Source organism: Geotrypetes seraphini, chromosome 12 (assembly GCF_902459505.1).
Source record: "Geotrypetes seraphini chromosome 12, aGeoSer1.1, whole genome shotgun sequence".
NCBI classification, from domain to species: domain Eukaryota; kingdom Metazoa; phylum Chordata; class Amphibia; order Gymnophiona; family Dermophiidae; genus Geotrypetes; species Geotrypetes seraphini.
The window spans coordinates 72,074,472-72,090,170 of record NC_047095.1 but is presented as its reverse complement, the minus strand read 5'-3'; the positions used below and the strand labels follow the sequence as shown (position 1 = coordinate 72,090,170).

The window sequence follows — 15,699 nt, the reverse complement described above, 5'->3', positions numbered from 1 at the left end:
GGTATGAGACGGGATTGCCAATATTACAGTATATGTTTTTTAGGTTTGAATATCCTGTGTAATAAGAACATAAGAATTGCCTCTGCTGGGTCAGACCGGTGGTCCATCATGCCCAGCAGTCCGCTCACACGGCAGCCCCCAGGTCAAAGACCAGTGCCCTAACTGAGACCAGCCCTACCTGAGTATGTCCTTGTTCAGCAGAAACTTGTCTAGACTTGTCTTAAATCCCTGGAGGGTGTTTTCCCCTATAACAGCCTCCGGAAGAGCGTTCCAGTTTTCCACCACCCTCTGGATGAAGAAGAACTTCCTTATGTTCGTACGGAATCTATCCCCTTTCAATTTTAGAGAGTACCCTCTCGTTCTCTCTACCTTGGAGAGGGTGAACAATCTTGTCTTTATCTACTAAGTCAATTCCCTTCAGTATCTTGAATGTTTCGATCATGTCCCCTCTTTTCAAGGGAGAAGAGGCCCAGTTTCTCTAATCGCTCCCTGTACGGCAACTCCTCCAACCCCTTAACCATTTTAGTTGCTTTTTCCTAGGCTCTGTCATTGCGCTTTGAGCTCTGGGAGTCAGTGTTAGTAGGAAACACCAAAGTCATGCCTACATTAACGAAAATGTCATGCTGCAGACAAGGCAGGCCTGAAGAGGCCAGGGAGGCAATGAAAGCCCGCAGTCTCTCCTCCAAATTTTGAACCAAAGGTGGAAAGGAAATCCTAAGGAGCTGTTCGTGAGCAGAGGTGAGAGGTGATGGTACCCAAGAAGATCCAGAAGGGGCTTAGCCAGCAGAGCTGATAATGTTCCTGTACAAAGTCATTGGTGAGACCGCATTCACTTTTGGAGGTTGTACGTGTCTTGCTAAGGTGTAAAAAGACTCAGAGCCATTCAGAGGAAAGTGACCAAAATGTCTTGGCGTAGAAGGTGTTGGAAGACTTGAATATGTCTATTCTGGAGGAGAGGAGAGACAGGGACAAATGATTCAAGCATTTAAAATGCTCGCGTGATAGTGAGAAACAAAACAACCGTTTCCAAAAACAGAGCAGCATGAAGAGAAGTTGCAAGAAGGGAAAATGAAAAGCAACATCAGGAAATAATACTTCTTTATAGAGTGGGTGGTGGAGGCCTGGAAGCTCTTTTGCAGGAAGTAGTAGGGTCAAAAAAGCATGGGATAGACAGAGAGATTCTCTATATGTCATAAAGATTGGCGAAAAGTATTGAACATTTTCACTCACAGTAAAACTGGAAATTACTTTCACATTTTAAGGAATAAAAGAGGCAGAGAGGGGTTAGGCTGCACAGGGTGGGGGGAGGAGAGGCCACCTTTCTGGCACATGTTGTCTTTCTCAGCTGTCATTCACTGTGTAACTTACTAGAGGGCAGAAGAGGCTTTGGGCTCGCTATTACAGATGCTCTTCCCACATGGACCCCAAACCGGTTCTGAACCTGAGCCCTGACGCCAGACCAGAGTGAGTGCCAGGTGTTAGAGAGCAGAGAGAAAGGCTTCCTGCCTCTTTAAGAGAGTTTGTGCATGGGAGGGCGAGTCCCTGTTCCAGAAATGGGAGCCAGCTCCTCGCTTGGGTGGTCCAGATGGAGGACGTGGTGTAATCGTCTCAGGCCTGTGTAATTACCGAGCGCATTCTGAATCTTGTTGTTTTTGGGCTGGTCCCACACAGTCTTTCCTCTCGCAGTACAGAGCAGGGGGCCAGCCAGCATTTAGCGTCCTGCTAGAGGGACTTCGCATTAGCCCCATACCCCGTAATGTGTGGCAGAATGGCGTAAGAAGCGTAACAAGCATTCTTAATACCCTCGCTCCCAATCTGAGGTTGCAAACTAAAATACGTTTAATGTCCCCTCAGTGACCGGCCTCCAGCCCAAGCTCTAGTTGAGCTGATTCCAGCCTTGCAAAAGTTAAGGGGGGTTGGAGGGTCACACACACAAAGACAGAAACCGCAACACACACAGACATCTGTACAAGCCAAGAAAGCTCTCTCTCTGTTGACTGTGAGGTAATTATCCTTCTATCAGCTCCTGCCATCCTGTCTGTCTGTCCGGGTGCCCGCAAGACACATTCTTTACTGCTCTGCATCTTTGAGGTTTGGCTGCATTTCACTTGCAGAGGGCAAAGCTTCAATAAGTCACTTGAAGTCCCTCACAGAGTTTCGGCCCACAAAGGACAGGCTGACTGCCAAACACCAGGTCCATACCTAAACAGAATTTGAAGCTGTAAGGTTCATGCGTGTTGTCTGAGATCAGCTCCATGTCGCCCCTTTTTTGTATGCCTGAGGTTGGAGATGATGGGGGAAAACACAGCCCTTCCCTCTTTGGGCTAACTCATCCATGGAAAAGGCGACTGATGGAGTGATTCACCCTCCCAAGTGAGTTGTACTCGCGCTGCCTGTAGAAAAGCAAAGGCGTTCTCTCGGAATTTATAACCAGCTCTCCCGGAGAGCGTCTGTCATTGCAGGGCCAGCATCACCCGGCCACTGGACAGAAGGTGTGATGCTTTTTCCAAACGTGACTGCTTGAAGGGCTGCAGAGGAAGGAAATGGGGCAACGACGTTTCACATCCACTCTTTGGTTTTCCAGGTAGAAGCCAGTGTCCCATCATATTACAGCAGCGGGTCTCAGACTGGTCAAGCCGGTGGGGCTTTACAACCTCCCTTAGGAATACGTATGCATGAAATGTACACACATAAATGACCCCCCCACCCCCTAAAAAAAAAAAGCACACTAAATGCTATTTGCTAAATGGCGCTCAAAGTTAGGTGGCATCTACAGAATAGCGCTTGATACCGGGATCCTCATCCAATTTTGGACGCAAGGATTTACACCAACTGAACCCTGGGGGAAATCTCTGAACCTTAATTAGGTGTGAGTCCTCCGAATCCTACAAACGCCCTGACCTACTTTTTGGATCTGCGCGGAGAAATTTCTACTGCTTTCTATAGCGCTATGAAATGCACGCAACGCTGTACATTAAACACGCTCGAAAGACCCTACAATCTAAGTCATGCCAGACATGCAGGACATATGGTGCTCAGGAAGGGACAAACAAGGGATGGAGAGGCTGAGAAGGAAGGAAACGAGAAGAGATCTAGAGGGGCAGAATCAAAAGTGTGCCTGTCGGAGGTTGGACGCCCACACCTGGAATACTGTGTCCAGTTTTGGTCGCCATACCTTAAGAAGGACATGGCGTTACTCGAGAGGGTTCAGAGGAGAGCGATGCGTCTGATAAAAGGGATGGAAAACCTTTCATACGCTGAGAGATTGGAGAAACTGGGTCTCTTTTCCCTGGAGAAGAGAAGACTTAGAGGGGATATGATAGAGACTTACAAGATCATGAAGGGCATAGAGAGAGTAGAGAGGGACAGAGAGAAAGGGAGACAGAGAGAAACAGAGAGAGAGAGAGAGCGATAGAAAGAAAGGGAGAGAGACAGAAATAGAAAGAGAGAGATAGAGAAAGATTGGAAAACTGGGTCTCTTTTCCCTGGAGAAGAGGAGACTTAGAGGGGATATGATAGAGACTTATAAGATCATGAAGGGCATAGAGAGAGAGTAGAGAGGGACAGAGTTTTCAAACTTTCAAAAAGTAAAAGAACAAGAGGGCATTTGGAAAAGTTGAAAGGGGACAGATTCAAAACGAATGCTAGGAAGTTCTTCTTTACCCAACGTGTGGTGGACACTTGGAATGCGCTTCCAGAGGACGTTATAGGGCAGAATACAATACTGGGATTTAAGAGAGGATTGGACATTTTCCTGCTGGAAAAGGGGATAGAACGGTATAGATAGAGGATTACTGCTCAGGTCCTGGACCTGTTGGGCCGCCGCGTGAGCGGACTGCTGGGCAAGATGGACCTCAGGTCTGACCCAGCGGAGGCATTTCTTATGTTCTTATGTCCACAAACCCAGCAGGAAAAATGTCCATTTTCAAAGCTGCCAAACGTCTGGCTTTTATTTTTGAAAATGAGTTAGGTGTAAATTTTGGTCCTTAAGACATCCACCTTTTTTTTGCCCATTTTCAAAAATAAAAACATCCACGTGAAAAACATAGAAAAGCAAGTTTTGTAGACATAATCACCAGCAACCTTGTCTGATCACGGCAGAAGGAATCTCCATCAGCTGAGCTGGTTTGGGGGATTCCTGGCAGCCCTGATTGGCCCAAGTGATTTTGAGCCAATCAGGGCCTTTGGCCCCTTCCACTGCATCCCAAGATGCACTGGGAGGGGGACGCCCCATCATTTGCAGCACACAGCCCTCTAGGCAGGAGAAAGTACATCCAGAAGGTACGGGGCAGGGGTGTTTGGGGATGTAGGAGAGGGCCCAGGAATACTGTGGGAATGTGGCGGGGGGAGGGGGCAGAGATATCAGGGGATGTTAGGGGGAGGGGTGGAGCTGCCAGGAATCCCCGAAACCAACTCAGCTGATGGGAATTCCTCTGATGCAATCAGCTGATGGGAAACCTATGGGTTTTTTTTTGGGGGGGGGGGTTTCACTCTTTGGGTGGTGGGAGGGAATCGTGTCCACTGGGGAAATAAAGGATGGTCATTCCTTAAATCCTCCAATGGTCTTCTTGTCAGTTTGGGCACCTTTGTAGAACTTAGACACAACACAAACAGATCTAACTGCTGTCGTCTAAGCTCCATTTAGGAAAGGTTTGATTCTGGCTGGGGTACGTCCAGATTGAATCCCGCCTGATTCCCACCCATAACACACCTCCCACCACACCCCTTTTCTCTCTGGACGCACAGCAGCTTAGAAGTGCTTCTGCCTGTCCAGAAACTTGGTTTTGATTATCGGCACTTGGACATCCCTTCTATTAGATGTCCAAGTGCCAACTTAGGCTGGCTTTTGGATGTTTTAAAGTTTTGATTATGAGCCCCTTAGTGTATTTCAAACTGCAGGAGTTAAGACCTAAACGCAGCTTCCAAAAAGTGGGCTTTGAACCTGGATTTGAATACCACCAGGAATGGAGCCTGGTGTACTAATCCAGGCAGGTTGTTCCAGGCATACGGCGCAGCAATGCAGAAGGGGCTGAGTCAGGAGTTGGCAGTAGAGGAGACAGGTACAGACAAGAGAGACTTACATGAAGAACGGAGCTCCCAGGGCGGGGTGCAGGCAGAGATAAGCGAGGAGAGAGATTGAGGAGCCCCAGAGTGAGCACACTTGTAGGTCAGTATGTGGAAGTGGACAAGGAGCCAATGAAGCGACTTGAGGAGAGGGGTAACATGAACATAACGACCCTGGTGGAATACAAGGCGCGCAGCAGAATTCTGAACAGATGGAAGGGGGAAGAGATGGGTTAGCGGAAGATCCCTGAGAAGCGCATTGCAGTAATCCAGACTAGAGGTGATGAGGGTGTGGATAATGGTCTTGGAAACTCCAGATTTTGGCAAGGTCTTATAGAAAAGAGTGATGAGTTTTGGCAGTTTGTTGGATATGTGCAGAGAATAACAGAGACAAGGCAAAGTTGACCCTGAGGTTGCGTCTATAAAGACGCACGTGTTAATTCCAGTTATGCCAATTAGCAACGATAATTGTTAGTGGCCAAGAATCATTTCTAATTGGCTCGCTAAGTAATTAAATTGCATGCAATTTTTAGCACTTTATACAGAATTAGGGGCTTATTGGGTTTACAATCCAGAGGATAACATTCAGTGGCCAGCATGGAGGCTGCAATGATTGAATAGGGGGCGGGGGGGGGGGAGGGAGGGATAAGAAAACCATCTCTGCATAAGGCCAAGGAAAGCTCATGGCACCAACTGAGCTGGAAGAAATCAGAGCAGGCGGGAAGGACTGTGTCAGAAAAAGGACCCGTGATGTCACCATTCGTGCTTGTGACATCACTATTTGAATTCAGTCACATTAGGATAAAGACTTATATTGCTGAATCTTGCAGTGTAACTATGTCAAATGTATCCTGTAAATTACATATTAGATCCCAAGTATGTGTCGAATTAGGATAAAAACTTGTATTAAAAACACTTGTAGTGTAACTGTTTATTATGTCTGTCAACCTGACCCGTTCTGAGCTCTTTGAGAACGCGATAGAGAGCGAATTCATGAGTGGATAGTGCACCCAGCATGTTATCCCCTTGATGAAATGGACAGAATCCACCACAGACCTTGTGCAGGAGATATGCCCTGAGAAGGGTGACCTTGAGAGTGAGCGAAGCAGGACCAACCCTAGCACTGAGCTTTTCAGCCGCTGCTGACATGTAAATGAGGCCCCTGCTCGGCCCCCCCCCCCCATCCCTCATCCATCATCCATGGGCCACCCTGCTGTGCTGCTCTGGGTGACCTTTGCTGGGACTTGGAAGGAGTAGTTTGGAATGAGACTGGATGTGTTGGTGACTTTCCCCTTAGCCACTCCACAGCTTTGTCTCACTTCCTTCCCTTTGAAGTGTGAGTGGTGGAGTCTCTTTGTCTTGAGTAATTAGAGCGCTGGAATTTAACTCTTCCTGACTGTCCTTTGAAGTCCGGATCAGGTTGCACTCTTTCAAATGAAAACTAATTACACAAACTTTACTCTCTCGCTTGCCTCCCCCAGCCCTCATCTCGCTGTCTGCATCCTTTCAGATTCGAAGGCAGATAACGGTGGTGACCTAACAGTTTGTACATGGGTTACCACAGTGATGTATGTTGGGGGTAATTCTATAGTGATTTCTCTGCACAGACAGGCCTTCTCTAAAATTGTGTGTTTAAGCACATACAGTATATGTGCTGGTGTGTAATAAATGGCATGTATTATACTCATGCTGTGATTAGTCATTCCTGGGGTGCAGCTTTGGTGGCACAGGAGTTCAATCACATATGAAGGGCATTCAGTACAATACAGTGCCTTATATACTGTGAATCTCTGCAAGGAATTTATGCGGTTTACTAAGAGGGAGGTGGTTTAGGGAGGAAGATAATAGAGTGGTTCTAGGGAGAAGTCAAGGAACGTGGTGGGTTGTCCTAGTTATATTAGCAGTTTGTTCCAAATGTGAGGAACTTAGTATTCGAAGGTAGCCTCAAACATCTTCTTCCGCCATTGTTTTTGTGGTGACAGGAGGGGTAGTTTGAAGCGTTGTGTCACGCGTGAGTTGAAGAAGGAATGTGGGACTTTGATATCAGATATTAGTCCCTCTGAGTGTTCTCCAAGGATCGCTTTGTAAGCCATGCAGACAATCTAGAAATGGATTCTCTTGTTCATTGGTAGCCAATGCAGTTGTTCCAATAGTGGATTTGCCCTTTTTGAGAATTAGTCTTGTGGTCGTGTTATATAGTAGTTGGAGACTCTTGCGCTCTTTTTCTGTAATGCCAGCATTTAGTGAATTGCAGTAGTCCAGGTGGGGTATTAGGACAGATTGTGCTACTGTCCTGAAACTGGTCTCAGTTGTCTCATCTTAAAGAAGAATTTTTTTCACTAGAGATGATATGAATTTTGTAGGTTAAGTTTGAGTCAAGTTTAACTCCCAGTACTTTGGAGGAATTTTCTATCTTTAGCCTCTCACATGTGGATAGCTCTAGTTCTGTGCTCAGTAGTGACTTATAATCTCCGAACCATAATAATTTTGTTTTAGATTTATCTAGCTTAAGGAAGTTACTCTTCGTCCATGTACTTAGGTCATCAATAGTGGTTTTCAGATCATTTAGAACAGGAGTGTCCAACCTGCGGCCAGTGAAGTATTTTGTGCTGCTCTGGTCAAGGGCGATGCAGTGTTTTCCTCTGCTGCCCCTGGGTGTTTACCGTCTTGCCAGCTCCCTCCTCTGTCTTGCTGCAGCATTTGCGCAGCCCCAGAAACATTTTTTGGGGCCAATGCGGCCCAGGGAAGCCAAAAGGTTGAACACCCCTGATTTAGAGTGTTATTGAAGGACTCTGGCTATACAGAGAATGAAGATGTCAACTGTGAAGGAGAAGATATGAGCCTGGGCTGAGTGTAGGTTATTTCCTAGAGCACTTAGATAGATGTTTAAATAGCACAGGTGATATTGGTGAGCCTTGCGGGACGCCGTAGTTGGCCTTCCACGATTGGGATCTCTTGTCTTCCTTCCAGACTTCATATGTTCTATTTCTTAAGAACTGTGAAAACCATTGTAACACCATGCCTTGTATTCCTAGTTAATTTAATTTGAGGAGTAAGAGAGAGTGGTCTATGGCATCAAATGCTGCCCAGATATCGAATTGTTTGCCTCTTATTTTGGATGTTAGTTCGAGTCAGAGGGATTCAGTGCAGTGCCTTGGTCTGAAGCCATGTTGTGACTTGTGTTTGGTCTATGAAGTTAGCTAGCTGAGTGCTGACACAAAAGTCTAGTAATTTTGTAGGCCTGAAGTTTGTGGCTTTGGGTACGGGTGTCAATGCTATGGTTGATATTGTTTTGGGATAGAGTCCATTTTCTAAGCATCTGTTTTTTAGGCCTGTCAGCCATAGCAGACAATTGGGGGGGGGGGGATGGGTTAGCAGGCCAGCTGGACATATATCCAGGTAGCAGTGCTTTCTGGATATTCTTTTCAGCCAGTTTGAGATCTCTTGTGTGCTAACTGTAGTGAATTTTGACCAGCATCTGTCGGCTGGGATTCCTTCATCTTCGTTGTTTTGGGTTGGGTAATGATCTATGTTATCTGATGGGTCTTGTGTGAATGACGTCCTCATGATTCTAGATTGTCTACATCTGGTTGCGTTATATCTTTTGTGAAGATTAGTGAGTTGTAGATTTTGAAGAGGCATTTTGAAGAATTTTTAGATTCGCTAATCATCTTGTCACAGTACGACTTTTTTGCTGCTAACTGGTATTGTTTTATTTCTTTCTTCCAGTTGATATAGGTTTCTAGTCTTTGCTCTTTTTGTTCCTCCTCTTTCCTTGTGGCCTTTAGCTTTTAAGTGAACCACGGGTTATGTTGCTGTTTCAGCTTTCTTGTTTTTATTGGTGCAGTCTTATCTAGAACTTTATTAGCTAGGTTTTGCCAAGCTGCAATGCCTTCATTCATTGGTTCTAGTTTTTCAGTAACTTCCATCCAGAATTCCTGATAGGTTTCCTACAGGATCACAAAGGAAGTGCCCCCACCCCCACTGCTCTAAAAAGAGTCACATATGGAATGTATCCACCCCATATCCTTTCTACAGGGGTCATATCCCCACCTTTCTTACAGGAGCCACACAGGAAGTTATCCATCTCCCCATCCTTTCTACAGGTCACATAGGAAATGCTACCACCCTTCACCTTTCTTACAAGAATCATGCAGGAAGTGTTCCTATCCCCTCCCTACTAACATGAGTGACGCAGGAAGTGCTGTCCCCTCACACAGGAAATGCTCTTACCCCACTGTTTTTACAGGAGTTGTAGAGGAAGTGCTCCCACACCCCTACCCTTCTTACAGGAATCACACAGGAGATGCTCCCCTCTAGGGTTACCAGATTTTCCCGAAGGAAAATCCGGACCCATGACCATGCCCCAAGGCCCACCTAGTTCTGCCCCCAGCCCCGCCCCCAAACACCATCCCAGTGCTGCTGCTGCTGCTTATTTGGTCAGGAGAGCTTTGGAGGGACGTCCCAGAGGTTTAGGTCCTAACCCTTCCAACTTGTAATGCACTCTATCTGTTTCTCATTCCCTCTGCAGCCCCTACCCTACCTCTTCATCCCTTTATATCCCACTTCATGAATAGTATATATTGATCTACCCTGTGTCCTGTGTGTCTGTCATAATTAGATTGTAAGCTCTTTCAAGCAGGAACCGTCTTTTCTGTATTTAATGTACAGCGCTGCGTGCTTCTGGTAGCACTATAGAAATAATAAATAGTAGTAACAGTAGTAGAGGTGGAGGGGGGAGGGGGCGGAGAACAGGATAAAGGAGGGTTGGATGGGAAGGGTAGAATGGAAAGGAGAAGGGAGCAGAGATGTCAAGTTATCGAGTTCCAGGCTGGAGATTTCAGGACAGTCCTGGATTTCCTGGTGCATTATGGGACTAACAGCACTGATTTCAATGAGCAGAATCAGGCATTACAAATCCCACAATGCTTTGGGATATAAAATTCAAAACAAGGCCTGGTCAAACATCTCCAGCCTGGAACTGGGTAACTTGATGACTCTGAGGGAAGTGAAGAAGGATGCGGGAAGAAATGGAGATGATGGAATGGTTAATAACAGAGAAATGAGGAAGAGAATAGTAAAAAAACAAGAATGAAATGACAGATGAAGGAAGGGAAAAGGTGAATATTTTAGGAAGGGGAGGGGGAGAGCAGATGGGAACAAGGGTTTGGCAAGAGGAGCAGAAAGAAAGAGATATGTAGTAAAGAAAAGCAAAAAAAGAGAAAATAGATGACAGAAAGAAACAGGATCCGCAAGAGGCAAAAGGAAAGCATGAAAAGAACATGTGCCAGAAGAAGGAAAAGTAAGAACGTGAAAAAGGATAAAGAGATCAAAGCAGGCTAGCGTGGTTTATATTTAAGAGAAAGAAAAATATGAAGTCAGAATGAAGAAAATTTATGAAAGAAACTGAAATGGAGCAAGGAAGGAGGAAAACGCAACTATTGTGTTCAATAGTGGCTTCTCGGTCCTGGCGCCCTCTCTTTGGAACGTTTCTCTTCAAACATGCCTACGACGCTTAATCCAGGATCCTATTGGCTTCCACCAGCAATAATTCTCTCTGCAGGTTTTTAAATCCAAACGCCTCCTCGCATTTCTATATATATTTTATCTCGATGTCTTGTACCTATGTACCTTCCCCATGATGTTAGTCTTAAGTTACGTAATCCCCCCTTCATTAAATTTGATGACGGGCTTTTCTTTTTCCCCCTTTTTAACATTTGCTTTTAAATTTATTTTATAAATTGTAAACCGCCTAGATATTCTTTTGTGATAGACGGTATATCAAGATATTAATAAACTCGGAAACCATGGTAGAGGCTTCATTCTAGAGGCAAATTGCACATTTTCAGCTGCCACGGAATCTGTGGAATGAATCTTTTCAGTATTCTTTGGGGAATTAGCGGACGAACGGAGTAAATGTGGGTGACCCAGAGGGCTCTTCTTTGCAGAACCTTCACTCACTTCTAAATTGTTGAGGTTTGCCTCTGGTTTGACATGTTGGGACTGCAGAACGCATCCTGTTGCTTTGCACTCATATTTCCGAGAAAAAGCAGGACGGATTTTCAGTGGAAGTTATACCAGGTGTATCCATCCATTCTCCTTATATCCATTGCTTTCAGTGGAAGTAAAACCTGGATATATCTCAGTCCGTCCTCTTTTTTTCTGGAGGCAAAGTCCAGGTCATTGTCTGGCTACATATTTCTATTTCTAAGATTTGTGACTTAGGTGATGTATTCAGTGAAACTCTGCATGTCCTCTTTTCCTAGTGAAAGGAGCATTTGCTGTTCTAGGTACTAGGTGTAACGTTTGCAGAGCTGCCTTTCAAAGGCTATGTGGGAGCAGGGCTACAGAGGGTCCCCTGTACGTTGCTTCTGAATATCTTAGAAAAAACCCCACAATCTCTCTATTGAGATATTCTAATGTTTGCATTTTGCCAGGATCTGTTGAAAATACCTTCTTCTAAACCAGCGGTCTGAAACTGAAACCCTTCGAGGGCCACATTTTGGATTTGTAGGCACTTGGAGGGCCGCAGAAAAAATAGTTAATATCTTATTAAAGAAATGACAACTTTGCATGAGGTAAAACTTGTTATAGTTTATAAATCTTTCCTTAATTGCTTCTGATCATTTCAGTTCTACACAGCTGAAAGCAGTGCAACATGCAGAAAGTGAAAAACTCTCAAAGTATCAACTGGAAGAGACGAGATTTTGGATCAACTATTTTGAGGCCCTCGGTATTATAAAGGATGATTCTTTATGGAAAACTTCTGCCTTAAGTGTCCGGCAGTCGTGTCCGCAACCGCCTTCAGCTCTCACCTCCTCCAGCACCAGACACCTCCTCACAATCGCGAACAGATGCAGGAAAGGGCTTGCGTGAGGTTACAGCAGTGAGGCGGGCAACGTTCCAGAATGCGACTGCCGGACACTTAAGCCACAAGTTTTCCATAAGGAATCATTCTTTATAATAGCGAGGGCCTCAAAATAGTGTTTGAGACCACTGCTCTAAACCATATGCTCCTGAGCGACTGCCAGATTTGAGTTTGAAAGCCGCTTCTTGTCGGTTGGTGCCTGCAGTCTGGTTCTACGCTGCTTAAGGTGAAACTGGCTCTTTTGGAATGGGCTCCCCCATCCTCAGAAGGTTGCCCAACTCCTAGCCAAGTTAAGCGCCTACTACCATAAATCACACTGGTTGCCCCTGGAAGCAAGAGTTCTGTTCAAATTCTCTTGTCTTTGTTTTAAATCAGTATTTGGGTTGGCCTCTACGCATCTGGTCTCTCATTTTAAACAGGCCTATTCGTACAATTCATATGTCCACTTATCCTAGAATAAAGGCCTGTCGATATAAAAGATTCTTGCGTTCCAGGCAGGTTGGGTAACATCATTATGCATTCCTCATCCTACTTCAGTTTTAGATTTGTAAGTTAAGGTTTTACTGTTTTTACTTTCACATTGTATGTACATACTGATGATTTTATATTGTGTTTTATTCCCTGATTGTCACTTCTTGTTGTAAACCGCCTCAAACTATTATGGCTTTGGTGGTATATAAGAATAAAATTCTTCTTCTTCTTCAGGTTGAGCTAGCCATGCAACACCAAAGCCAGCCCTCCTAGTCTGTCTTCATTCTGCATAGTGCTATTACAGACCTACTAAGTCTCCTGCTTGCACTCTCTCTGGGGAGCTAAGAACTGCTGAGCTGCCCCTCTTACCCCCCCCCCCCATTAGCAGAAGGGGATGACGTCTTATTAAGGCATCTCCTGCTGCTAGAGGGAAAGGCAGCTTCTTGGTACCACAACTGAGGAAAAGAGGTGTGGCAGGGGTGGGATTAGGGCATGCCCTAAATTCTCTCTCTCAAAACTCTGGCCCCTCTTGGCTATTACAGACTATGCGAATGCTCTCTTTCTCTCTCTCTCTCTCTCCTTTTCCTTTCAGTGGGGAGTCGAGTCAGCCACGAACTAAGATATACAAAGGAGAAATTGGGTGAGGAAGCTGCGTACACCTCCCAAATGTTGATTCAGACACCAAAAGAGGAAGGCGAGAACATCCTGAGCCAGGAGGCACTTCTGCTGCACTTGAGAGCTGCCGTCGCTGCTAGCAGGGTTCAGGTGTCTCACTATGGAAAGTAAGCCGTTGTATCAGCCCACACCTGGGGAGGCGCCCTTTCCCACAAACCCTCTTCCAAAGCCCTAACGACTGCAATCACTCCTCAGGCGTTAGAGTGGGGGTGGGGGAGTCTGTGAGGCTGCTGTCCGTGATGGGTGCAGGGATCAGGGAAATGCCTCATTTAGTTTCGGGTCACCTCTTTCCCTGCTGTTCAGATGATTTGGGAAGCACCTCCTGTGCGTGCTCTGGACTCAGGAGAAAGTGTATGAGCTAGCAGCAGTGCAATCATGTGCCTTTCTAAGTCTTCTCATTCTGCTCTCTGCAGGTCCTGGGATTTGAACAAACTGTGCTACAAGTCGGGAGTTCCTATAATCGAGAATGGAATGATCGAGAGAGTGAGTTTCCTGTGGCTCCCACCAGCTGCGAAATGCAAGAACTGGGTTTTCATTGCTTAGTGCAATCTGGGGTTCAATGGGCAGCATTGAGGGTACCAGATAATCAAGTCCAGCTGAACTTGTAGTCCTGCTTTCCAAAAGAACTGAAACTGGCAGATTAGCAGGGAGTATTGTGAGGGAAACAGAGAAAAACCAAGGCAGATAAAGACCCCGTGGCCTAAGTACAGTAGTCTTCCCAACCATGCCATCCAGCACCCCTTCCTCCCCCTTAGAGATCCAACGTACTTGTCACTTTTTGCCTCCACCAGAAGGCCATTTCAAACATTCATCATCCTTTCCGTGAAAAAGTATTTTCTGAGGTTGCTTCTGACTCTATCCCCTTCCACCTTCCTCCTCATTCCAGAGCGATGTCTCAATTGAAAGAGACTCGCCTTGTGCGCATTTATGCCACATAGGTATTTCAATGTCTCTCACCTTTCCTCCAAAGTAAACATATTGACATCCTAAGTATTCTGAATGGAGAAGGGTAAACAGTGGAGTTCCCGAGGGGTCTGTTCTGGGACCGCTGCTTTTTAACATATTTATCAATGATCTAGAGATGGGAATAACTAGTGAGAGAATTAAATTTGCTGGTGACACAAAGGACCTTCCTTGTGAGGTGTCAAAATGGCAGATGACCTTTAATGTGAGCAAGTGCAAAGTGATGCATGTGGGTATGAGGAACCCAAACTATAGCTACGTGATGCTGGGTTCTGTGTTAGGAGTCACTGCCCAGGAAAAGTATCTCTACATGTCATGCTGAGGAGACGTTGAAATCCTCAGCTCAATGTGCAACGGCTGCTAAGAAAGCAAATAGAATGTTAGGAATGATCAGGAAAGGAATGGAAAACAAAGAGGAAAATGTTATAATGCCCTTATATCGCTTGATGGTATGGCCGAACCTCGAATACTGTGTGCTGTTTTGGTCACCGTATCTCAAAAAAGATATAATGGAAATAGAAAAGGCAGAGAGAGGGGCAACAAAAATGATAAAAGGGATGGGACGACTTCCCTATGAGGAGAGGCTAAAGTGGCTAGGGCTCTTCAGCTTGGAGAAAAGACGGCTCAGTGGTGATAGGATAGAGGTCTATAAAATACTGAGTGGAGGAAACAGGTAAACATGAATCACATTTTCTCTCTCAGCAATAAAGCAATTATATTACATTACATTACATTAGGGATTTCTATTCCGCCATTACCTAGTACATTTAAAACTCTTATATATGATTAGGGAAAGACACATCTGACCACTGGTCCCAAAAGCCAGAATCCCGTTAACTGAAAGTAAATAAAAGCAAAATGATTTAGCAAAGCAACCTAGAGAAAGTGCAAAGAGAAATCCATCTACCGGTAGGTGACTTGGCATTCTTGAGGTTGAGGATGTTGATGACCCCTAGTGGACACACCATGATACTACCGTTACAACCAAAGCCACTGGATCACTGGTGATGGTCAGAGAACATTCACTGAAATTTGTTTTAGTTCCTGCAAACTGTCACCTTTAAATACCATTTCAGGCATCTTCCTCAGTGAAGAGTAGAACAAAGAATTCATTTTGGTTCTTGCCTGTTGCCCTCACAGGCCTTCTGCTTCTAATCTAGCTGTAAAGGCTTTTGCTATAAGTTTCTGTCTCTATAGCAAACTTCTTCCAAATTCTCTTTTAGCTTTGCATCCAACTTAATACGTCTTACAAGATTTAGTTTGTGTCGTTTGTTTAATTTTACTGATTTGTACATCGCTTAGAACTTTGAATAAGCGATCAATCAAATTTATATTAAACTTGAAACTTGAACTTCTCATGCTTTTGCTGCTTCCTGTTTTCTTAATTTGGATCCTTTTTTAAAAAATATTCTTTTGACTCTAATGGCCTCTTTAACCTCACCTTCTGTGGTTAGAAGAGGGCAGGCTGGTAAAGGCCCTGTGCAGGCCGCTGGCAGCCTTTCAGTAGGGCTGATATTGGCTGCAGGGCCAAAGAAGACAGATTAACCGTAAGCCAGGTGCTGAGGGGAGACATCGAGTCACAGGGAGAGTGCTGGGGGGGAGCATCAAGATGTAGTGGGGGTATAAGGGGGAAGCATTGAGTCTCGGGCGAGTGCAGG

At 45.3% G+C, this 15,699-nt stretch overlaps 1 protein-coding gene across 6 annotated transcripts in view; it reads left to right on the top strand.

Annotated features, from left to right (window-relative positions):
- The window catches only part of PTCH2 (patched 2), a 120,658-nt gene that overhangs the window by 42,440 nt on the left and 62,519 nt on the right, over positions 1-15,699 (top strand). For all 6 annotated transcript variants that reach the window (XR_004536572.1, XM_033915872.1, XM_033915871.1 and 3 more), the window contains exons 3-4: positions 12,996-13,185; positions 13,492-13,561. Coding sequence is in view for 5 of the 6 variants with exons in the window: in XM_033915872.1 (XP_033771763.1) it covers positions 12,996-13,185; positions 13,492-13,561 (260 nt within the window). In the remaining variant the exon portion in view is untranslated. The remainder of the gene's footprint in view (positions 1-12,995; positions 13,186-13,491; positions 13,562-15,699) is intronic.